This window comes from Poecilia reticulata, linkage group LG18 (genome assembly GCF_000633615.1).
Source record: "Poecilia reticulata strain Guanapo linkage group LG18, Guppy_female_1.0+MT, whole genome shotgun sequence".
NCBI classification, from domain to species: Eukaryota; Metazoa; Chordata; class Actinopteri; order Cyprinodontiformes; family Poeciliidae; genus Poecilia; species Poecilia reticulata.
This window is the reverse complement of record NC_024348.1, coordinates 10,244,985-10,269,929: the sequence shown is the minus strand read 5'-3', so window position 1 is coordinate 10,269,929 and position 24,945 is coordinate 10,244,985. Positions and strand designations below refer to the sequence as shown.

Sequence of the window (24,945 nt, the reverse complement as noted above, 5' to 3'; positions counted from 1 at the left end):
GTACACGATATTTATTGTATTTGGTCAAGGAACTCACTTCCAACAAGGAAAATTTGGGGCAAAAAAGAAATGCACATAAAAAAAAATGTGACTAGAACAGCAGCATTTGTGACTCGTGTATTTATACAATTGCATTCACTGACTGTGTTTCGAAAAAAGATCAGTGGGCAGATGTTAATACAGGAGAGTGATTTAGTAAGGCTCGTAATTTACCAAACCAATAGGAACTAAACTTTCAATACTATATATATATATATATATATATATATATATATACGTATATATATAAATTTTTTTTTGAGTGACTCAAATAATGTTGTCTTGTTTGCTTAAGAATATGAAGAGGTGTAACTGTTGTGTTGTATTTGTGAAAGACTGAATTGAAGTTCACCATCACAGTGAACAAATTGTTTTGTGACAAAAATACCTACCTAAATAGCTAAAGGATAAAGGACCTTTATCCTTTATCCGACTGCCCAGCAGGAGGCGCTAATGCTGTCTAACAGGTGGACAGTTGGCGCTTCAAACCTTAGAAGAAGACAGCAGCTGTAGCAACGGAAGAAAATCAGGTTCGGCGGCTTGTCGGCTCTTTTACTCGGTGAGAAGAGAAAGTTTCGCCGTTTATTAACTCAAGTCTGGCATTTAAGGTGTTTCTGGCATGGTTCGCAGAGGAAACTAGACGGTTTACGTGCATTTATCGGATGTTGAGCGAAGACAAGTTAAAACTGTAATAGTTACAAAACAATTGCCGTTAGCTGTGTGTCGGCACCTTGTTTACGCCTTTATCTAAGCTTAAACTTCACTGTCTTTGTGATACCCTGTTGCCTCAGACGGGTAAATGCTATTGTTTATTTCAGAACAAAAATAAATCATGCTGCTTCGTAAGGTGAGCCAGTCTTCCGCGGTATGCGGATCTATTCTCAGGAATCCTGCCGTGCTGTCGGGGTGAGGAAAAGCCGCAGACCTTTGTAAAAAAAAAAAATCCCCAGATCTCTGTTTGAAGTGACTACTAAGTTTAAAACATGATTTTATCTTTGCTCCCTGCATTCAGAGGTCAGCGCCAAGCTGCGATTGTACTCGCTGTACCAAACGGTCGATTCTACGCAAGTCAAGCTACTCAGGTATGTTTAATATCATATATTGCGTTAATAAATTAATTTTATCGGGTGTAGTTACTTCATAAAGTCTGTTTGTTTTGTGGATACTGAATGAGCTGTAAAGTATGCATGATATAACGCCCTCTATGTGGAAGTGGGGGAAAGTTCACTGGTCACATGACTGAGTTATTAAAGGTGACACACCGCAGTTGTCTAGGCAAAAGTTCACAACGTAACACGCTTATGTGACGTAATGTCATCTAGACCTCTGCGTATCTGTCCTGGTCCTAATATTTTCCATCTGCACTCTCATTTTGGTGGGCCTGATCCGTTCACTAGTTGTGTTTGTGGTGCATTGTCCCACAATTTTTATGCATACACGTCATATTTTTAATCAGAGTTCCTGGGCGTTAATGTTCTCATTTTAATTTTGTTACTTTCAATTAATTTTAACACAATATCCACATTTTAGGAATGGGAACTGTGGAAACGGTTATTTAAAAAAAAGTGTTCTTATTGTGGTGATGACGGTAAACTAGTTGAAGGTCTAAACTTTAAAAACCGATAGTTTGGATCTTTGCCATTTGACTTGTTGTCAAAAGGGTTCACTCACCCCTCCAAATCATTCAGTTAAGTTGTTCCAATAACGCCTGCGTATAAATCCAAGCAGAGGTGAGCAATTTTTACTTGTATTATAAGCAATAATACAAGTACATAGTGTATCCATCTAAGGCAGAAAATTGCATGCATTATTAGTCATTTCCATTAAATCGGTGTCAAAAGGTCTTGAAACAATATCATCGTTTATCGCAATAATTTTTTTAGACAATTAATCGCTCAGCAAAATTTGTTATTGTGACAGGCCTACGTCCACCAACAGAACACACCTCTCCTCCTGTTGACCTGTGTGTCCATTTGGCTGCTTGAGGACATGTCAAACATTTTCTAATTGTAGTGTCACTGACTTTTTAAGGCTTTTGCTATTTGTTTAAAATTCTCTGCTGCTCTTCTCCTCAGGCCGTGTTGGAGAAACCTGCAGCGGTCGGCAGCGATGCTGGTTCTAAAGTGGAGAAGAAGGCCGTCGCTGCTGTAGGCTTCCTTTTTCTCTGCTTTTTATCACTACAGTAAGACAGAAAACTGAATTTCAATCAAATTTAGCTTTGTTTTTTTTTTCTGTCTTGTCTAACTTTTTTCCTCAGGAATCCAAATCGTTTGCCGTCAACATGTTTAAAGGACAAATTGCAACAGCTCAAGTGTTCCCTTTCCCTAAAGGTAAGCCCCAAACATTCCTCATATTTGATTAGATTTGTTGGTTTTTAATTAGGAAAATAATTAGGTGTAGTTGTGTTTGTGTGTTAGCCCTGAACGAGGAGCAAGAGCAGTTCCTCCAGGAGCTCGTGGGCCCAGTCAGCAAGTTTTTTGAGGTAATTTAAAACCTTAAAGAATGTATTCTTTTACCTTCGGCCTCACAACCTGTTTAATACTCATCCGGCTCATTCATCATGCTTCCTGTCTTCCAGGAGGTGAACGATCCTGCGAAGAACGACGCTCTGGAGAAGGTGGAGGATCACACCATGGAGGGTCTGAAGGAGATGGGGGCCTTCGGCCTGCAGGTCCCGGCTGACCTGGGGGGCCTTGGCCTCTCAAACACCCAGGTACAGCCGCTTGATTCGATTCACTTTTACGTATGTTAAGTGTCTGCTAATCAGATGTGTTCAGACCTGAGCAAAAGTCTCAATTTAAAGCATAAAACTTTCCAGTTTTCCATGTTCATGGACAATTTGTAAGAAATATCAGTTTGCAATCAAATAATCCAAAAGACAGAATAAAAAATATTTGTTGCTCAATGTGTGTCATTTCACTGTTGGGATTGTGTGCAAATATCGCACGAAAACGCACAAAAGTACTACAGAAACTCTTATTTGACCAGCTTTATATTTTAAAACAATGATCACTTCACATCAAGAGCCAACGTGGAGGGTCTTATAAGCCAAAACTGTACAAAAATAAGTAGCATTAATATTGCATTTAAGAATAAAAACACCTTCGTCTGTAAATGTTTTACCCAAAACCTTTCAAGTGGCATAGTTTTAGCTTCTTATTCAAATTCAATAAAGGAATGCCATATTATTACATAATAGGCAATGTTTACTTTCTGATCTAGAAAAGGAAATAAATTGTTTATTTGCATATTTTACTATATTTCTAATATTGAATTAAAGAGCTTGTGGTTAAGTGAAAAATCGGTACAATGTCAGTGTTTTAAAATCCGATTCATCAGAACAATGAATAGAGTAATCGATTACTAAAATAATCCTTAGTTGCAGCCCTGTTTCAAAGTCTAATTTTGATATTTAATAATTGGTGGCAATCAGGGAGAAAAGTTTAAGAAAAGAAAAAAAACAAACAGGGAATTTAGTTGCTCAAAACTCTGCTCAGATGCAGATAAGAGAAAAAAAATTAGGACAGTTTAAAACGTCTGCACCGTTCCGTGTGTCTGCAACGGTCTAACGTGACGGTTGCATTTCCTTCCAGTACGCTCGCCTGGTTGAGATTGTCGGCGGTCACGATCTGGGAGTCGGCATCACACTGGGAGCTCACCAGTCGATCGGCTTTAAGGGAATTCTGCTGTTTGGAAACAAAGCCCAGAAGGAGAAGTACCTGCCCAAACTCGCCTCAGGTGATCAGGATCAGAATCCGGACGGACTTCTAGATCGAAACTAGAGCCCAAAAAACCAGAGCAGTTCTGCAGACAACAAATATCTTGAAAAGACGACCTAAATCTCCTCTTTATTTTAATTCATTTTTTTATCACCGCATCTCCTCGCAGGTGAGCACATGGCCGCTTTCTGCCTGACTGAACCCGCCAGCGGCTCCGACGCCGCCTCCATTAGGACCACGGCTCTCGTCTCCTCCTGTGGAAATTTCTTCACTCTGAATGGCAGCAAGATCTGGATCAGGTGTGGGCTCACCGTAGGACAGGCTGTCACCACAAGAGGGCAGCACCACATCAGACACGGGAAGGGCTAGAAGTGCTGCTGTCTTCATATACATTTTATATTTTCTCTTCAGCAATGGAGGTCTGGCTGAGATCTTCACCGTCTTTGCCAAGACTCCCATGAAGGATCCTAAAACCGGAGAGATGAAGGACAAGATCACAGCTTTCATTGTGGAGAGGAGCTTTGGAGGCGTCACACAGTGAGCGCTTTTCTTTTCCCCCTTCACTTTAAGAGCAGGACTTAATCTTGAATAGTCTGGACTTTAATGTCATCATTTTAAAAAATCTGTAGAAGTATTGAAGTATTTCACTTTGGCAAATAATCATAAAGCCATTGGTTGCCAGCAGATGGTGGAGGATCGTCGATTTCTGCTGTTGCTCTTCCGACAGGAGGGATGATGGCAAAGTCAACATGATGCAATCACATGGCTTTGAAGTGACATTTGTTGAAAATTGATGCTACATAAATAGACTGAACTATTTTTAATCCGAGATCATTGAGACCAGACTTTCATAAATAATGTAGATAGTAATCGATATATGTTTGTTCAGATGCCAATAAAATGGTAAAATGATTCTTTACCTCAATGCTGCACAAGAACACAGCTGGTGTTCTGTTTTATGATTTATAGAGTTAAAAAAAGGGGAAAATACTAAAACTGGGTAAATGTCTTGTACTTCTATAATGTGATAAAAAAAAAATCACACAGAATCTGCCTAATTAGTAAATGTAATGGGAAGTCTGTCTAAAGCTGCTCTTGTCTTTATTCCTCCTCCCGCAGCGGACCCCCGGAGAAGAAAATGGGCATCAAGGCGTCCAACACGGCCGAGGTCTACTTCGAAGACGTTCGCGTGCCGGCCGATTGCGTTCTGGGCGAAGTGGGCGGCGGCTTCAAAGTGGCCATGAACATTTTGAACAACGGTCGCTTCGGGATGGCGGCCGCCCTCTCGGGCACCATGAAGAGCGTCATGGCCAAAGCTGTGAGTCTGCCGGCGTCCCCTTTGAACGTGCTGTGGACCGGAAGGGGCGTGCAGCAGCAGCAGAGCTCTACAGCTTTCACACATAGCTCACTTCTCATACAGGCCGTCAGGTTTCCCATCCTTCGCTTTGAGTCGTGTCCGTATTGTCTCTTTACACCCCTCGTTTGTTTCAGTCTTGCTTTTCTCTCTCTGTGGGTGGCTGGGAAATTCCCCAGCTCGTGCTTCACCGCAGCCTGCTTTCTGCTGAAGCGGCAGTCGGGTGCTCGAGATTCAAATCGGCTGGCGGTGTGAGAGCACGTTTCCTTTGAACACTCGGAGCCTCTGCGCTTTAGTCAGATTTGCTTTGCATTTAGGGAAACATTTATTGTTCATGTGTAGAAAATCTTTAACATCAAGCGATCCTACTACATTGTTGCGTGAGTCAATAGCGATAGTTGTTCTGAAAACGCCTGAGTCAACCCACAACAGATTTGCATCATCAAGAGAAAATCTCAACCGACTGCTCTCTCATGTAATGTTACTCTTACGATGTTAGGAAACGGATCTGGCTGCACTTTGTTTTATCGAAGATGATATTGAGGGTCATTTTGCTCATTGTGTCAAACTAAATGTGTAGAAGCAAAGCATTAATATCAGAAATAGGCATGGTTTTCATGTTGAATTAGCTTTTCTGAACCTATAGTTTATAATAATGGTGATAATCCAGTCATTTGTAAGAAAAAAAGCAGGATTTTTTTTTTCCACTAGGAGTGTATCAAGACAAACAATATGTGAGCTCTGCAAGTTGATCAGACGCTGAAGGAGGCAAAAGGCGTTGCTATAACGACCACTAGCTGAATGTCCAGCAGCACATTAAGCTGCATCACAATCACAATGCAGGCTATCGATACTAACTGGGAAATGGTAAATGTTGTTGAGTTTGTCTCGAGAAATATTAAAATGTTGCCACGTCTTGTTCTCGTGAACCAAAAGTCATGTCTCGTCTTGTGAGTTTCAGGTGTCATCGTGATGAATATTCATGTGTTCATTGGTTTATGAACCCTGAAGAAGGAGCGATATTAAGAAGTTTTTAACTAAATTGCAAACGTAGGTTTCCGGTGATGTTCTGTAGCGCTGCAGCCACTGTGGTCGGAAACACGCCTGCTGGTTTCGTTGTGGGTTTTTTGTGGAAAACGCAAATCAGGGTGGCTGTGAGGCCTGGAGGAGTTTGGAAAAGAGGATGTGGACGGATGAGTCGTTGCATCATCCATCCATGCACATCTGTTTCCCCATTCATCCATGTATCCGTCCGCTCATTCGTCTGTCATCTACCCAGCATTAGCCGGCTGACCTGTAGCTGGGCTCCACACTGACCGACCGGATGTTTAGATGTGTCGGATTTTTGGCGTTTCTTGTTCAAATCGACAGAATTGTGAACATTGTATAAATCTGTCATTTGTTGAAAATATACAGAAAGTCTATTCCAATTAGACAAGAATGTCTTCTGCGTTACATTCTATTAGTTTTATGTCTAGGATGTGTGTATCAGTAAGATGATGTATGTCGAAATGGTTATATGGGAGGTAAATAGGCTTGAACAGTGTGAGTCCTCCTAGTTGGGTAAACGCCCTACAACTGTTGGAGTCCAGTTGCCGCTGCTGGAATTGAACTTGTATAGCTGTGTGTTCTGGCTGCAGTATCGTTCATGATGCTCTCAACATGTGGTTTTTAGTTTTATGCACAACTCACAACATTCCTGATGTTGGTTTTTTTTAAAAACAAACAGAACTTCCTCTAGGCTCTTTTAATTCACCTTAAAACGTATTTAAAGCTCTATGGCTCCGATTGACGAGGGTTGAAGGAAGTTTAGTCGCACCCTCTTTAACTTCGAGGGGTTTGGTGTTTTTTTATTTTTTTTTATTTCCCCACTCTGACCAGAAGCATTTAAACTTCCTCTTTTTCTGCAGCAAGAACTAGAAGTAGAAACCTACCAGTTTAAGGTGCTATGGCGTCTTAAACTTTGCGTTGCCTTATTTGGGAGGTCTGCAGCAACGAATCGCGCTTCACGTTTCTCCTCCTCGTCTTTCTCCTCATCAGATCGATCATGCAGCCAACAGAACCCAGTTTGGGAACAAGATCCACACCTACGGAGCCATCCAGGAAAAGGTGGCCCGCATGGCCATGCTGCAGTACGTGACCGAGGTCAGACCATCTGAAAACGAATGTTTCCTACGCTCCACCTCACTTTGACATGCTGAGGCCACCTCAGTAAAAATCTGTCCTAGATGATGATTCCTCATGGAAGTTTCACAACTTCTTCTATTTAAACTCATTTTTCTTGCAAGTTGTAAGACAATCTGATGCCCTGTTGGCTGGTTCTGCATTTGAACCAATCAGTTCATAGTTTCTTTTTTTTTTAATCTGCTTGCAGTCAATGGCCTACATGGTCAGCGGGAACATGGACAGCGGCGCCAAAGACTTCCAGATAGAAGCTGCCATCAGCAAGATCTTTGCCTCTGTAAGAACTGAAATCAGTCTGAAAGCAGACATTCTTTAGTCTAGCAAATTATTGTGGTTGATGCTATTTTTATCCACTTCTACTCAGGAAGGCTCATGCAAGCCTTCATATTTAAGGTCTTGAGTGTTGATGCAAACACTCAAGAACGCATATTACTTCTTGACAATATTCATGTTCCTCATTCTGCTGAAGATTGGAGAGGAAGTGAGATTCTTAAGGGTTGTTGATCTAATTGTGGAATTGAAGTTTGTTTTGTGGCTGATTTTGTGCGTTTTGTTTTGTTTGTTTGTTTTCACTTTAACAGGAAGCTGCTTGGACCGTGACAGACGAGAGTATTCAGGTCATGGGAGGGATGGGTTTTATGAAGGTGAGTGCACGGTCCACATCCTGTCACGTTCAACCCAAACAGAAGCAAGTAAAAACTTGCTTCCGTTTACTCAGCAAGTGGTTCTAATGGGTTCCTCGCCTGAACCGGAAGGTTCCCCTCCTCCCCTCCTCCTCGCTCCCCTCTTGCATCACACCCTTATGAAATCTTCTCTTCTACTTTAACTTTTTTTTGTTTCTTCCTTTGTGTATATTCTGCCACGTTTCATTTGGCTCAGAGGGGGTGAGATTCAGATATAAATGTCGCTTAACGCGTCGTGGGTGGAGTCAAATAACGTCGTCGTCTTGGCTGATGCAGTTTTCATGGCTCCCTGGTGAAAAATATTCCAGACCAACAACTTTTGCACAGTGACTCATCTGTTTTAGAATCTTTCCAAGACACTTTGCCCACATTAATTTTGTTAATGTGACTTTTAGCTTTGGAGTAATAAGCTATAATGCATATTTTCTATTATAGCACCGCCTACTGGTGAATGTTGCTTAATATTTGTATCTGAATATTTGTATAGTTTAAATTATCTCGTTAAACCCTGATTGGCGGTTAGTCTGCTGTACTTACCCCTCAATCAAGTTCAAGTTCAAACAAGAAATTGATCAATAATAAAAGTATTATAGTTCTAACAAATTTCAGAATTAATATGGGAAGTGAAAATGGGAAAGAGCCTTTCTTCTTTAGCTCTTAATTACTTTAACCAAATACATGAAAGAACAGCAATGTTTTAAAACATAAAGGCGTAGAAATAATTGCTTTTACAGTTTTTCTCAGCGTTTCATAAAATAAGAGATTTTTATTGAATCTTTTTCATATATTTCTTCTTTTCTGTCTTGTTTTCCACTGTTGGAAACTGAATTTCCCAGAGGAACCTTCCTGAGGGATTAATAGAGTTTAATCTTGTAAAACATGCATAACATTTCCATAAAAAAATGACACAAATGCAGTAGGGAATATATGTATTTTTATAAAGTTGACTTTGTGAGTAGGTTTAGAGCTACTGCCATTTTTCTTTATTTCTATAAATGCTGATTGGCCCATTGAAGGAAATGTTTTAAAACTACACGCAAAAATAAAATGATTTAATTCAGAAATCTAAGCAAATTTTACACGGTAAGTATTAAAAAAGGCTACTTTATTTCACTTGTGTTACTTTTGTTCCTCCGGACTCATTTTGTTCAGCTACTGCTGACCCTTGACCCAGATGCTGAGAGTCCCTGAAACGCCTGATGGGGCTCATTACAATACCGATGGCACGCCATGCTGTCACTTTCACATCAAAATTCACCTGAGAACTGGTTTACAGCAGAGTCATTATTCTGTTCTGTGGTCCATCAGGGGTATCCCCGGGGTCAGTAAATACAATCTGAGTCAATATTAGGAAGATGGGTGGATCAGTAAAATGACACCTAACTTCCCCGGCTGACAATAACAAGCTTGTAAAAGAGAGCGGGAATTAATGGCCGTAAGTTGGCCAACAAGTGCTGGACGGTTTCCCGTCAAACGCGCTGGTGTTTTCACTTCCACTTCTTCTAAATGTTGGGATTCTATAAACTTTGCTGATGTGCTGCTGTGTGTAAATAAGGGGAAGAAAGTAAAACCAGGCGGCACCACTGAGGGAATTGTAGCACTGTTTTTCCTGCTTCGGTGTTCACATAACCTTGTCAGCTTTCTTAGTTTAAAGTTACACTCAAAAGTAGCTCAGGCGTATTTAATCAGCATCTTATTTACACTTCAACCATGTTTATTTCAGCACCTTAAGTTGCGCTTGCAGCGCTGTGTTGCAATTTTTTTTTTCCTTTTTCTTTTTTCCTTTTGTAGCTTACAAAACCTTTTCAAAAGTGACAGCCGCTTGCTAGCTGAAGATCTGTGGGCGAAGTGAAACCCTGTAAACATTTATGTTGCGGTGCTTAAAATAAATCCGACTTTGCAGAAAGGGGGGAGGTTGGCTGAAGCGGATTCTGAAACCGTGGAAGGTTAGCCTCGAGATGGAACAACACCTACAGCTGTGCACTGACTGCAGGGGTGGACTGCAGGTTTCCACATTAATTAGAGCACAGAAACCAGCTCAAGTTAAGTCCATTTTGCTGAAAGCTGATAAAGGTGAAGCTTAGTAAAGTCGAATATGGTAGAACAATTGAATTGAGTAACTGAAACTTTTTATGTTGTAGACTTGTCTTTCCTAATTGACGCCCAAATTAGAGCATTACTTCAGACCACTGATGTCAGATATGATACAGAAAATTGTGGAAGACTAAACATCAACAGAAAATTGAGTGGAAGGAAAGCGTGTAGGGAAGGATTTCCCCGAAACATTGAACTTGACTTGAGTCAGAAATGTATTCTGGACATATAATCTGTCCTAAACCAGAGATTAGGCTCTGAGACTGAGGAAACGGACTGGACTGTTGCTAAATCCTCTTTCAGAAGAAAGCAATTTCTGCCTTTCATTTTGAAATCAACATCCCAGAACCATTTTTTTAAGTCCTAATGCAATGTTTTCATGTTCTGAGAACGTGATTGGGGGTTGCTGTTAATTAAGACAAATTAAGAGTTATAAATTCTTAAAATATGTAATTCCCTTTAATAATTTGAACACTGAGTAAAACAATCCCTTTGATGAGATTCTAATATCTAAGCGGCTTTAATGTTAGTCATTTTTGATTATCAACATGTGAATAAGTGAAACTAGATGCTGCCTTGCAAAGTTTTTTTTTTTTTTTTTTTTTTCCATATTTTTGCACATGTGCAGTTTGACTCGGGGGGGTTTCACTTCAGCAAAGTGAGACAAACTTCTCACTTTGTCTCTGTTTAGTTTCTCTGCTGCTTTAAACTCCAGAAGCCTTTAAAGGAAGAGACTCTGTTCCTCTTCGCCGTTGCTGTTTTTCAATACATTGTTTTCAGTTGTTACGACCCCCCCTCCCCCTTCCCCTCCTCCCTCCGTACATTATATATCATCAGGTTGCACTACAAACACAAAGCTTTGAAGGAAACTTAAATTTAAGAACTTTGCGATAAGTTCAGAAAAGCCCACTTCGTGATGCAAATCTGGCTGATGTGATTTCTCTAAAAGCTTCTACGAGGGTTATAATTTATCTTATTGTTTTTGCTTATTAATGTTGACTGAACTGAATCGACTCGGAGCAAACCGTAGGCACCGACGTGTTCACGTGTTCCTGCAGGACTCCGGAGTGGAGCGGGTGATGAGGGATCTGAGGATTTTCCGAATCTTTGAGGGAACCAACGACATCCTGAGGCTCTTCGTGGCGCTCAACGGGTTCCAGGTACCGTGAGAACTTTCACAGCATGAATTCGGCAGCTTTTATTGCGGTTTTTGAATTATCTGAGAGTGAGGCTCGGAAACGTACAGGAGAGGAAGTCTGTTTTTTTGTCTGTGTGTTTTTTGTTTTTTTTTCTCTCTCTCTTTTTTCTGCTTACTCTTTGGAAACCGTTCTTCCTCAATGCTTTTCCGGGCGCAGCAGCTTCTGGTTGTTTTGAAATGTTAAACAACTCCCCCCTCCCCCATATGTTTTTCTCAACAATCTGATGCCGGTCTGTGGGCCGGCATCAGATACGCTCTCTGTTTGAACCGCTACAGATCCTTATGGGTGGAAGGACAGTTTATACCTGGTTTATTTACAAATAAAAATCAGACAAAAAAAAGTCAACTAAATCTGCTAGTACAGCGTTGAAAGTTCCCGAAAACGCTCTGACCTGTGTGCGCTGTTTGTGTTTGCGGCCCTGCAGAACGCCGGGAACCAGCTGAAGAGCTTACAGAGGGCCCTGAAGAACCCCTTAGGCAACGCCGGGCTGCTAGCAGGAGAGATCACAAAGAGAGCCAAAAGGTTGCAGCACATTTTTGCACCACATGTCTCCGTTTCTGCTTCTGGAGCTTCTGGTGGCAGCACCAGCATCTGCTGTTGATGCTGTGAGATAAGGATGCCTTTAACTCGGCACAAAGCGCTTTCTATGCTCTAATTTCCCTTGCTCCTGCTAACTATTACTTAGCACGTAGACGGTTTAATCTAGAAATCTAAAACACATAGCCGGTTTATTGAAGAGCCACTCCCTTATTAAGAAAACCAACAGGCTGAAGATCTCGTTTCTTTTCTGTTTATGGCGAACAGAAAACTTGCCATCCTGATTTTATTTCATTTATTTTGTTCAACATAATTTGTTTTATCTGAAACGATAAATTAGCTCTTTCACACATTTAATTGCACTTATCCACCAGACAGACAGAACAACGATCACTTTAGCACATTTTTATGGGATCTGCACCAGAAAACTTGTTTGAATGTTTTCTTTTTTTTTTTTTTTCTTCCATTTGTAGAAAGGCAGGTCTGAGCACAGGTCTGACTCTGCAGGGAAACATCCACCCTGACCTGGCACAAAGTGGAGACCTGGTACGTGTAACGGGTTGTTGTGTGTTTTTTTTTTTTTTTTCTGTGCATGTTTTTGATCATTATTCAGTCATGTCCTATTTTCAGTTTTCTAATGGTGGATACTAGATTCTTACTGAAGTTCTGTGGCTATTTTAAACTCTCTAAGCATCACACGTCCTCCACCGAGTGTGCTGGTTTTTCTAAAAGCAGAGGTGGTTCTAGAGACGGGAACAGGAGATCAAAGGCCACTTATTAAACTCTCAACTTCTGATCTAGTTCATATTTCTTAGCCACCACAGCTGGCCCCGTGTGGTGGCTTCTGTCACGTCTTCCTCTGAGTTGTGTGTTTCTGTTCGCCTTCTGTACAGACGGTGAAAGCCATCGACCAGTTCGGCGCCGTCATCGAGGAGCTGTTGGTCAAACACGGCAAGAAGATCATCGGTGAGTGAGACGGTCGGTCGTAGACACAAATGTTTACCTGGCAGCTGGATTCAGATTAGCATTAGGATTATTTCCATGTTATTACAGAATATAAACATTCATAGAAGAGGGTTGAAGCCTTTTACAGCCTCCTTATTTGCTTTTAATATTAAAATGAGTTTTTGTTTTTTCCCAGACGAGCAGTTTGTTCTGAAGAGAGTCGCCGACTGCGCCATCGACCTCTACGCCATGGTGGTCGTCCTGTCCAGGTCTGCAAACGTCTCCTGTCTTCGGTTGTCCCAGTTGCATATTTGAACTCCCACTGAGCGACTCTCGGCTCCTCCTACTCGACACAGAAACTCCCACGCAGTCTGAATGCAGATATTTCGTTTGTCCCGCTCTCCGCAGGGCTTCCCGCTCTCTGAGTCAGGGCCAACAATCAGCTCAGCACGAGAAGATGCTGTGTGACACCTGGTGCATGGAGGTAAGGTCGTCGGCACGGAGACGCAAAAAACGGGTTCAGGATATGGATTGGATTTGAATTAAAAAAAAAAAAAAAAAAAAGTTGAAACGGGGGAAATCCTGAATCAACCAATTATAATCTCTGGTTCTCTAAATTTACATGGATCTAATAAATTCTTATTGGCTTTTTTTAATTTTTATTAATTAATTTTACTTCATGTTTACATTTTTAATTTTTTCCTCAAATTCACATTTTATGATTTAGTCAAATTTAAGGAAAATAAACTGTGGAAAATAAAGGGAGTAAAATAGGTTTTAATTGGCTGTGTATAAATGGTGCAATTAAACAAAAACAAAAAAAAATCTCATGAACCTCTGTGCCAGTAACCAACATTCATAGTTTGCTTAGTGGTGAAAGTGCCATTTCATCACACTTCCTGCTGCTGCTGCGGCTTAATTTGACCTGATTCAGTCAGTCACATGTTTGATTTAACTTGGAAGAAACCAGTTACTATATTTGTTTGATTAAGCCATCTAAAAAAAAAAATACTGATTTTGGTTCCATTTTCTAGTTTTAAATACGCTTTTTTGTTTCTTATTACTAACCTTGACATGAAGGAATTTTTTCATCTGATGCCATTGAGCAGTCACAGCGGTTTGTATAAGAAAGTAGTTGATTAAATATTACTAGACCAGTAATTCAGCGTGATATGCTGAATCCAACCCAAGCCGGCATTTCTTTGAGCTTCAACTACAAGCCTACATTTTGAAGTCAACTTCAGTCCTTTTAATGTAAAATAACAATCGGTTGAATGTCACCTCTTCATCCTCCAGGCTTATGACCGGGTCATGCAGGACATTAAGCTGCTGCGCTCCAGTCAGTCCAAACAGCTCTTCAACAACTTGCGGTCCATCTCTGCTGCTGTGGTGGACAACGGCGGCCCGGTGTCTCCTCACCCGCTGGGTTTCTAAAGCCCCACTCACTCTCTGTCACATGCATCTCTGTATTTTATTAGTTTTTTTTCTATCTCTCTCTCTCTCTCTCCAACTTTTCTGGATTTCTAAATCCGATCTTGAATGCCAAGTCCAGCCAGAATTGACCCATTTTAATAATACATCTATTTCAGTCACATCGCTTTTTCTTTTTTCTTTTTTTTTTTTTGTTGGTCAAAGACAAACAGTTAAGCCTCGACTCATTTCTCACTTTTTGAACTTGTGTCAAACTTGAACCGGTGTGTGTCTGATGCAGCAGACGGTTGAATATGTGCAGGGAGCTTGTAAATAGACTGTAGCTGACTGATCAATAATTCACAGCTAAAGTACGAACATGTGCAGTTTTAACAATAACTCGGCACAATGTGACTCATGGTAACTCGGGCAACAGGAACGTCTAAATTAAAAATCAGTTTAGGCTCTAAACTGAGTTTTTTTTTTTTTGGAGGGCATATTTCAACGATTTTCTTTCTATTGTTTTTTTATGTACCGTACATTTGCCTATATTGTGTGTAATGTATTTAAGAATGTGCTTTGTTTGTACTTAAAGGCCTTTCTGCATGTGAAGCTCTTATAAACACAATATCGGATTGAAACTTTTGCCTTAGATTCTGATGGAGTTTCCTGCTGTGCCGTGACTCGACTCAAAACTCATCAATGCAGCCGCCAGTTCTCAAGGGCAAACGTTAGGAATCCTCAAGTGTAATCGTGGAACATGTACTGTCATCTGCATATTTAATTTGAAGGTAAAAGTGCGTACGTATTTTGGAAGCCTGGGTTTATCATATGTATATTACATGCTAATATTTATATTGAGTGTAACAGCTGTTGGACCTGATCACATTGGAGGAGTTTGGCGTGATTAAATATGCTCACAATGTTCTGCTCTCTTTGTGACATGCTAGTTAGATTAATCGATTAATCTAGGAGTGTGTTTATCCATAAACTTATCTGCCTCATCAAAAATACGCGTGGACCTCGGTGCACTTGCAACATGTCATTAAACACGCATCTGCTGAGCTTTGACTTCGTCTCTTTTCTTGAAAACCCCGTTAGGCTGTAGCAGCGTTTTTTTTTTTTTTTTGTCTGAGTGTTGAAAACATACTTCCTCTCCGTACTAAAATACCCGCCTGCCTCTTTGGTTTCATTTCTGCAACGCACCTCTTCTAAGGAAAAAGGCGCCTGTGCAGGAATGCCCGTAAGAGCAGCGCCAAGAGTGTGTACACAGGTTGCGCTTTGAAGTGCGATCAAGTCTTGCTACTGTGAGTGTGAGACTCGGATCGGATCGGACGCGGGGTTGTGGTAGAAGCGTCTCTCACAAGGCAACGCGGCATCCAGTGAGCAGAATTCCCCTGTCTTGTGCTGCCATCGCCGTGAAACTCAACTGTCGACTCAGGCGGCGGCAGTGCAATCCCCTACCGTGGTAAACCCCAGGGAATGGATAGTGCAGTTTGAAGCAAATGTCAGCAATTGTTTGGAAAGAATCGTTTAACAAAGCAACTTTGTATCTTTGCTGCCAAGAAAGAATCTGGTACTTTCTGTAATGGCTCTAAGCACTAGGGGAGCAAATTAAGCATGCAGTGTTAAATTGAACCAAAAAGAAAACATGCATGTTTTTTTTTTTCTTTGACTACAGCCTCTAATTAACGCAAAATTAGAGGCTTTAGTTCCTCAAATTGTGTGTTTATTAAAATTTGAGCGCGTTTAACGGTTGGCTTGGTTTGACAAGAATTTGCTATCTAATCATCAGTTAAGATATAAGACTATTAATAGTAATAGCCTATGTTAAACCGCCAGTGAAGCTATCAGTACACACTGCCTCGTTTATCAACACAGTATTTACCGAGTTGTATACTTAAGTTAGCTTGTGTAAGTGAGTACATACATTTCAAAATGATTGAAACCTACATAATGTCTGCTTTAAGTTTCCTTTATTGTATTTTGGGATATAATGGGCCTTTTTAGGCGAGCTAACTTAGCTAAGCATATCAGCAAAACGGCTAACGGTTTTAGAGACCGTATACGACCTTTTTCCTTTTTATATTTGCTTCCTGTGTAAAATACGTCGCCATTGAGATTTTAGTTAATTCAAATGTATTCAAACATACACTAACAGAATGCGAAAAAAATATTAGTCACAACACAATATAACGAGTTAATAACGACCCTGCCCTGGATGTCATTTTGTGGAACCAAAGCTCTAGAAATTGCTTCCTAATTCTGACTGACCTGTTGCTTTTTGGGATCTTTTAGCCTACTTCATGTGCTCAGACAGGTCCTATTCAAGTGATATATTTTTCTTTACATCAGATAGTTATAAAGTCTGGATGTGGTTTGTACATTTGTTTAAAAGATAAATGTGTTCAATTCCATTGAAATCATGATTCAATGCGAAGTAAAATTATAGTACTGTTGCTTTAGAAAAAACCTTAAGCCATTTGAAAGCTGCTTTTTTTTATTGGTCACACTGTGTTTTTATGAAGAAACACAATAGCAAAAATAAACTACAATAAAATGTAATGTTTTAAATATTTTATTTTTCTGATATTTTTTGAGTTTTAGAAAAACGGTAACATATCCAGGAAAATTCACATTTTGAAATGTTCTGTAGCTTATGGACTTGGCTGAAAATAGTAAATGGGGACTAAGTTCATTTTAAATTATGTTTTAAGTTGCATAACGGTGTGATGAACAAGCAGAAAGTGGACAATATGTGATTTCTGCCATTCGTTTTTCATCACTTTAAAAGAAGAGCTACTTCAGAGTATTAAGCAATTTTTCTTTTCAAACCCTTTTTCTAATCCTTGGAGAGAAAAAAAGGAAATGGTTGCCTGTAGTAACACATTAACTTGAAATGCATGCATGTTTGATAAAAATCAACTCTTAAATAGCAAGAAACTTGCTGCACAAAAACACGCATGCATTAAGCTCCATGGTCAATTTCTTTGAACGTATTTTACCTTCGATCGAAATGCAATTGGTGCTTAACTTTTGGTTAAAAAATCCTAATACCGGATAAAACAGATAAGTAGCGTAAAAATATCTCAAACGTAAAACTATACAAATAACTTAAAGTAGTTTTTACAAAATAACTTCTTTTTTTTTTTTTACAAACAGGCATGCTGAGTTGCTTGTGTGCTTTGACGTTTCTCAAACACAGGCCAAAGTGTTAATTCCTCTTGTGAAAATCAAAATGTCGTGAGCCATTTTAGTTCCTTCTGCTGATTTCAGCCTCAAGAAATCAAGCCTGAAAGAATGAATTTCAGGCTTGACAGTTTTTCTGTATCCCAGGGTATGAATGACACAAACCATCCAGATGGCTAAACGTTCAAATATATCCTCCGTGCCAGTCAGCAATTATCCCAAAAGGAGGAAGAGGTTGGATGCAGATGGATGATTGGGTTTCCCCTGAGCCGTAAACAGGACTTCTGCAATCAGAGAACTGTTCCACCTGGCCTTGGAGAAAGCTTCAGATGAAAGAAGAATTAACAGTCCAAGATCTTGGCTTTGTGTTTTCCCTTGCATCTGCACATCCTGGTTTAAATGTTCTTATGAAGGAATTCATTAGGAGCATCTCACAAAGTTTCTTTCCGGCACGAGATAAAAATATCTGCTGGAAACAAAAGCTGTTCCGTCTAGTATTGACATTAATGAGCCGTTCCCATCAGGCGTTGTCCATAATTCCTTCGTATGAATGTGAGTCATGTGAGCGACTGGTGTCCGGCAGCGGCTCGGTCTCCTCCTCCCGGTTCTCTTGTGGGACTTCCAAGGAGATGATGGTCTGAGCGGTCAGCGTCCGCTCCCTGAACAGAAAAATAAACAAGAATAACAAAACAGGCGGTGAGTTCTCGTGTCACTAATAAATTCTTTTGAAATCCACTTAGCGCAATACATTTTTCTGAAGTAATACATTGGATGTAGCTGCGGCAATACCGGAACGCATTAGCTTTTTTTTTTTCTAGGCGCTCGAAATTCCTGGATTCTCATTTTTCTTCAGAACGACTCGTCTTCGGAGCCGCTGCAGACAAACATCAACAATGATTCCCTCAGCCACGTCCCCGTCTGCTCATCAGTGTGACCTAAATGTTGCATGAAATGCGAACCTTTATTTAGACAGCTCATGTGACTTAACGTTGTTTGTTTTAAATAGGGAAGCATCCTGTGTGACATTTTCCCACTGGACTTTACAAAAATATGTTAGTCATTTTACAACGGCAGTGAAGGCAGCTAAACCCTTCAGGGATGTCTGAGTTCATCGTCATTTTTTTTTTTTTTTGTTGTATTTATTTTAACTGTATGTGACTTTTCAGATGTTATTATTTGGAATCGTGATTGGAAATGGCCACTTCTCTTCTCATCACACTTTTACAGCCTACAAGGTCTCAGCACAGGATTGTCAGACTAAATGAGCCCCTATTGACAGCCAAACAACTATTACATTTAGCTGTAACAAGATGATGGTTGACTATATTTTGAATTTTTCTGGGGGTGGGGGGGTTCCACATCATATTTAATCACTCCCCTGTGATGGACTGGTGACATGTTCAGGGAGTTATGGAAATATTAGCACCACCACCAATAACTCTGCAAGGATAAGTATATATAAACAACGGGTGAATGTTTAAATGCATTGTTGGATAGAAATAAGATATATATGATAGCCCACATCTCAAATATTCCACTCTGCACTTTATTAACCATATTTTTTATATCTTTCTGGACAAAATAGATGGCATGAAAACATTAATATGTCAGTTAAAAATTATTCGTAATTTTAACTAGGATTAATAAAAGATTTAAGCTTTGGGTACCAAGTGAAGTGTGAGTTTTTCTGGAGCGGGACTCAGGAAAAATTTGTGTCTTATGTGAGCGAACATAAAGATAGATTTACCTTTAACTTAATGTTAGCAAGGATGCATCTTTCAGATATTAAAAATAAAGAAAGCTACAGCTCAGAAACATTGTCAAGCACCACAGGAATTAAATCCGTTTATGAATAGGTCTAATAGAACATGGCGCTATGCTGCTTCCAATTTTTACAGATACATATGTTTAAAAGGATCCAATCATTGAATTGCACACATTTCCATTCAATCGATATTTATAAGACAATTTACTCAAGTTCTGTTTGCTGCAGGAATTACCAAAAGTTTTACATCGAAAGAAACTAAGTCGAGGCAATAAGTGTGCAGAATTCCCTCATCTTGAGTGTGCAAGTGGCGACAGCGGAAAGGAATAACTTGGAGGAAATCTCCAGCAAAACCTCGCTCGGTGTTTGCAGAAAACACTGAACCGGTCCAAGAGTGTATACTTCCTGTCTTACAGAGACTTAAAAGCAGCAGCAGCCATCACTGGATTTTAAAATGGGCGAGAAATACACAAGATCAAAAGAGATACGCTCTGACCCAGAAGTACTGAAGAGCAGGATCACATCAAGGCACGTTGACATCCGTATGCCCTACATTCTGGGTGGCTGCATCATGCCTCTACTACTACTACTGTCCATGAATCATCTCTCTTATCTGGTGCAAGTCAGTCACTGTTTTGATTGACTGTCAGGTGCTCCCAGTACTGCCTGTAGCACACTGCTGGCACTCTGACCAAATCAACTTACATACCCATTGATGACCCTCATTTTTTATTTTTTTTTTATCAAACTGTATTCAAATGGCACCAAATCCTTTTACAGTTATTCGAAAGTGAGTGTTTAGAAGAGCAATGACTGGAAGGTGGAACATAAATACACCTATAATTTATACTTACAGTCATTTAACCAACATATAAACTTCATAAACCCAGAAAGATGAGTTTCTCTGATGTATTCTCTGACATCACATACAACAGTTAAAAAATAAAAAAGCTTGAGCCAACATTGTGGAAGCGAGGAGTGGATGTCAGCATGGTGCTTTGCACGGAAAATGTGTCAGGCAATTGAAAAAAAAACAAAAAAAAAAAACTACCCTCAGCTGAAGTCCGGTGATGTTTTCCTTCTCCTCAGACTTAATTGCAGCCCATGTGTGTAAATGGCGAGAAGATGCACCACAGTGGCGGTCTCTGTGTGTTTTTCCTTTAATATCCTGACCACACAGACCAGCTGCCAGCGGTGGATCACACCCTCAAGCCCAGATGCCCACTAACGCTTACAGAAGTCAGCCATATTGAGAGGCTGTCACCACGTCGCCTGGCGATTCAAAGGTGTGACAGCTGCAGGTTGTCTTCAACTCCCCTTTTAATGTCTAAGTCCAATCAAATGTGTCTTAAGTCCAAGCTTCAGACTTAGACACACAACGTTGTGTGAAATTGGTCAAAGTTAATAAAGAGTGTGGACTTGGGGAAAACCGAACCCACCAATTGAATTCTACATTTTCCCAGTAAAACTATCGTTCATTTCAGCAAGACAAAACAAAGCTACATTCCAACGGTATTCCAACATTGTTCTGCTGACAAAAAAAGAAGTGCGGGTGTCAACTTGACCGGCCTTAAGGGTTTCATTCCTTACTGGAGAAATTCAAAAACTCAAAACATCAAAGAACGCAACACAGGAAGTTACAAACTCTTGCAGCTGAATCCGAACTTTAACCACTGACGGTAAACGCTCCACTTTCCAGTCAGACGAACGGATTTCCTCAGATTCCAGACGACCACTTGCAAAATGGAGAATTCGTGCGACGATGCAAATACAAATGTATTTCTGAAATTACTTGACAAAATATTGCATGGCCTTTTTTTTGTTTTTCAGGACATACCATTTTTTAAAAGTAGATATTTGATTGCATTTGCAATTTAGAGCAATCGGCCTAGACAAAGTAACAAATAATTTTATTAGCGATTCATATTTTGAGCCCATAGTGTAGCTTTCAGCAGAGAGGACAATGTTACATTTTTTGCCAACTACTCCTGGACATGTGTTTTTGTGCAGGAATGAAGAATCAGCAGAAGTTGTTGCAGAAAGCTCTGAAAGAGGCGCCCAGAGGTGGAGGGGTGAAAACCATAGCAATACTTCAGAATAATAATAATAAATGATAATACAACAAGGAAAATGTATAAATTGATGAATACATTAATTGTGACTTTGGTAACCCACCCCAGGCCCCCTTCTGGGCATCCCTCTAAAAACTTTTCTGGAGACGCCCCTGCGTAACACCAAAGAGATTGAGAAAAGTGACCGAGCGCGACATACCTTCCTCTGGGTTGTGTATGGGGCCAGTTGGCTCTCACGGTCCAGCCGAGCACAGCCTTCAGGTACCTGGAGCAGCAGGGGAACCGACGATTCAACTGCTCCAGAAGTTCCTCTTTGCGCAAGCCGTAAACAACGGGCGCCACGCACTGCGCCACGCTGAAGAACGCAAAGATAACCACGGCGGACAGCTCCTTGGTGTCACTCTCAATAATGTTTTTTTTCAACATGAGGTACAACACGAAGCTCACAAAGTTGGGCAGGATGTAAACGGCCAGCTGGGTGCCGTGCAGGGCGATGGTCCTGCAGCCGGCCCGGTTCCTCCGGTTGAGCACCCCGAGCCGCCGTCCCTCCACCAGGATCCGCACGTAGCTGTAGAGAATGAGCAGCGTGCACAGTCCGATGAACACCACCTTCTGGAGCTCGCCCCTTTTCAGCTGATTCCGGTCGCAAGTAACGTGTTCTCCCGCCGGGGGACCCGGGCTGAGAGGCAGGCTGAGGGGGATCGCCAGGGCAACCATCCAGGTGAGCACGCCCAGCAGCCACGGCCAGTACGCCGCCGTGCAGGCGGAGGTGTAGCGCATCGGGTAGCACACGGCCACGAAGCGGTCCAGAGCCATGGCCGTGAGCGTCAGCAGGGTGTTGGAGGCGCTGCTGATCAGGACGGTGATCATGGCCCGGCAAGCGCCGGGGCTCAGCTGGGCGTTCAGGTGGATCTGGTAGTAGAAGACGCTGCTCATGCCCAGGTGGACCAGAGCGGACACCAGCAGGTGGAAGACCAGCACGAAGCGCGCATGGCTCCGCAGCCGCTCCTCCCGAACTATGGTCCAGTTGATGATGAGGTTGAAGAAGAGAAGGACCGAGAAGGAGAGGGTGGACACGTAGAAGCGCACGCAAGGGTAGTCCTGCACCTCCGTGGTGTTGTTAGACATCGTTCCTTAGCTGGGTCTGGAGTGATGCTGGTGATGGGAAGGAAACCTGGTCCGCCTCATGATCCCCTCCGTCTGCTGCCTGACTGAAGACTGACTCAGTCTTCCGCCTCGCGCGCGCTCTGTCAGTTTTTCTTCTTCATTTTTTTTTTTTACGCAGTCACGTCTGTCACGTCTGTGTTGTTAAGTCTAATTGACACCAAAAAGAAAAAGAAAAAAAAAACACTGAGTCATTTTTCTATACGGTCAAACTAATTCCAACTAACTTTAACAGTAATAGAATTATTATTATTAGACATACATTTGGGTGTTAAAAAGAAAGAAAGAAAAAAAAAACTAAAAATCCCCCCTTTTTTTTGGTTTTTGTTCTTTCAAACTAGTTTCACAGATTATTGAATCAATAAAGGTTTTTATGCTTTTAGGTGTTTTGATCCTTTGGTGTTTGGTTGTTTTAATCATGTCTTTATTTTTTTATTGAGTTAGTTCAGTTACTGTCATTGTGTTTTGGATTTGTTTAATTATATTAGTATTTATTCCCTTTTGTTGTTGTTTTCCTCTCACATCGGCTTCCATTCCGCTCCTCATTCCAGCTGTTTATTTCCGCTTTTGCCTCTTCCTGCTTCTCTGCATTTGAGTCCTCTTATATATCACCATTATGACACAAAGGGACACTAAGGCAGCCCTCTTCAAAATAGTTTGCTTATTCAGCTCAGTTCTCGTAGCTGCTGCTTAATAGATCAAATAAATTATAAGGCTTTTCACCCAGGGTGCTCTTCAGTGAGGGATATAAGCACTTGGGGCAAATAAAATAAAAATAAAATAAAAAAGTCAAAATACTTTTCAAAAACTTATTCTCATGACAATTTAATTTAGAGTTGGTACTTATTGAATTGTACAGAATCAACTATGAGAATATATGGCTGCACAGAGTGACAAAAGCTGTTTCCATTGACCATATTTGACATTTTTGAAAATAAATTTGCTTATTGAAAGCATGCCATTTAAAAAAAATCCTGATTAATCGTTTTGGCTCTAACAACTACAAAAAAAACCTTCTTCTTCGCAAACTACGAAGAAGAAGATCGACAAGAAGTAGCTGCCGTATGATTTTTAATGACTTATCGCGTGAACTGACTTATTCACGTGCGATTTTGATGTCATTTCTTATTTAATGGCGTTTTCTCGACATTAGCGAAATATTGACAGCGTTTTGTGCATATTTGTAATGAAAATGTTGTTACTGAAACAGTGTAACTGATTACATTTCCATTGCGTTAAAAGACTATTAGCATCTTTGACCATGTCTAGTTGTACATCTAAAATATGTAAAGTGGTCAAACCTGAAATGAATTATCTACACCGAACAAGTTTAGACGTTTTAAGGAAAAAAAAAAAACATTTGATGTTAAAAAAAATGTTTTGTTTGTTTTTTGGACTGAGAAATATTGTGAAAATCACAACACACTTTAACACAGGTTAAAAATCTCTGCTAGCATTCTGTCTTCTATCTCTGATTCTTTGCAACACTGTTTTAATTTGTGAATACAAAAAAGTGAAACAAAGTTTTAATCTAAAATATTGTTAGGTAAAATGGGGAAAGATTCTGAACAATTTCTGTCCGTGCTCTTGTGGCAAATCATGTCACTATTACCAAAATGAACACATAAAGAAATAAAAATCCCATATTTCGTCCTCAGAAAGTAGTAAAACTATTCTTTCAGTGTCAAGTCTGATCTTTTGTGCATTAAAGCTTTTTGCTTAACAAACAAGTACAAAACATGAACTTTGACACACTTTGTTGATTTATCTGATTACACGATGAGTTGTTGCTGAGATACAGTTTTGTGTGTTCAGTGATTTTTTTATAGTCAGAAGTAACATTTTCTGCTTAATGACTTGCTACACTTCCCCGAACATCCTTCTGAGAACAGTGCAAAAAACGAGTCTATATTTGAGTGTCACACACATTTAATGCAACCACTTCTATCACTTTAACCTCAAGCAGAAGTTTTGCATTAAATAAGTTTGTCCAACTGATTTTATTTGGTAATCTGGGGTCATTTTCTCTCTTATAATCTTGAAAATGCAGAAATCTAGACTATTTCTAAATGTCAAAAGCAAACAAACAAAAAGCACAATACAACTAGAAGACATTAGAAATATATGTCTTCTAATTGTAGAGTAATAACTACTAATTACAGTAAAAAAAATCTTATGATCTCACTTTCTAATTTTGTGTTTTGGCTATGAATCAGCCGTTATGAAATGACGGCTATGAACTCATTTAAAACGCTTCCCCCCCGCCCCCGTTTTTTTCATATTCTAATATTAGGGTTTTTTAGAAACTCACTGTTTTCACAGTTCAAATTTTCTTGCATTTGAAATGCATTAGTCATTTATCGTTGAGCAGGTGTTTTCCTTTTCTCCATCAGAGGTACGTAAAAGCACCGTGGTGCCCCCTGCTGGTTGTTTAAACCTCTGCAGAGCAGAGTTACAGCATTGATGGAGCAATTTCAACGTCATAGGTGTTCACAACACGCTGTGTAAACAGATGGACAGACACAGAAGCGCACACACACACACACACACACACACACACATATATATATATATATATATATATATATATA

At 40.3% G+C, this 24,945-nt stretch overlaps 2 protein-coding genes across 2 annotated transcripts; one reads left to right on the top strand and one right to left on the bottom strand.

Annotated features, from left to right (window-relative positions):
- The first annotated feature begins 495 nt into the window (after nucleotides 1–495).
- Nucleotides 496–15,235, top strand: acadvl (acyl-CoA dehydrogenase very long chain). Its single transcript, XM_008435443.1, has 21 exons — nucleotides 496–598; nucleotides 858–945; nucleotides 1,052–1,121; nucleotides 2,115–2,186; nucleotides 2,297–2,369; nucleotides 2,457–2,521; nucleotides 2,618–2,752; nucleotides 3,633–3,777; nucleotides 3,928–4,057; nucleotides 4,170–4,295; nucleotides 4,878–5,076; nucleotides 7,153–7,257; nucleotides 7,487–7,573; nucleotides 7,878–7,940; nucleotides 11,132–11,233; nucleotides 11,697–11,794; nucleotides 12,283–12,355; nucleotides 12,703–12,775; nucleotides 12,951–13,023; nucleotides 13,163–13,238; nucleotides 14,051–15,235. The coding sequence occupies exons 2-21, from the start codon at nucleotides 872–874 to the stop codon at nucleotides 14,186–14,188; spliced, it is 1,977 nt and encodes a 658-aa protein (XP_008433665.1). The 5' UTR covers nucleotides 496–598; nucleotides 858–871; the 3' UTR covers nucleotides 14,189–15,235.
- A 1,491-nt stretch (nucleotides 15,236–16,726) lies between these two features.
- On the bottom strand, nucleotides 16,727–22,504 carry LOC103480486 (olfactory receptor 10G3). The gene is made up of 2 exons (XM_008435444.2): nucleotides 21,390–22,504; nucleotides 16,727–18,012 (listed from the first exon to the last, which is right to left on the bottom strand). Exons 1-2 carry the CDS (start codon nucleotides 22,316–22,318, stop codon nucleotides 17,874–17,876), a joined length of 1,068 nt encoding a protein of 355 aa, XP_008433666.1. The 5' UTR covers nucleotides 22,319–22,504; the 3' UTR covers nucleotides 16,727–17,873.
- Between the last annotated feature and the right edge of the window lie 2,441 nt (nucleotides 22,505–24,945).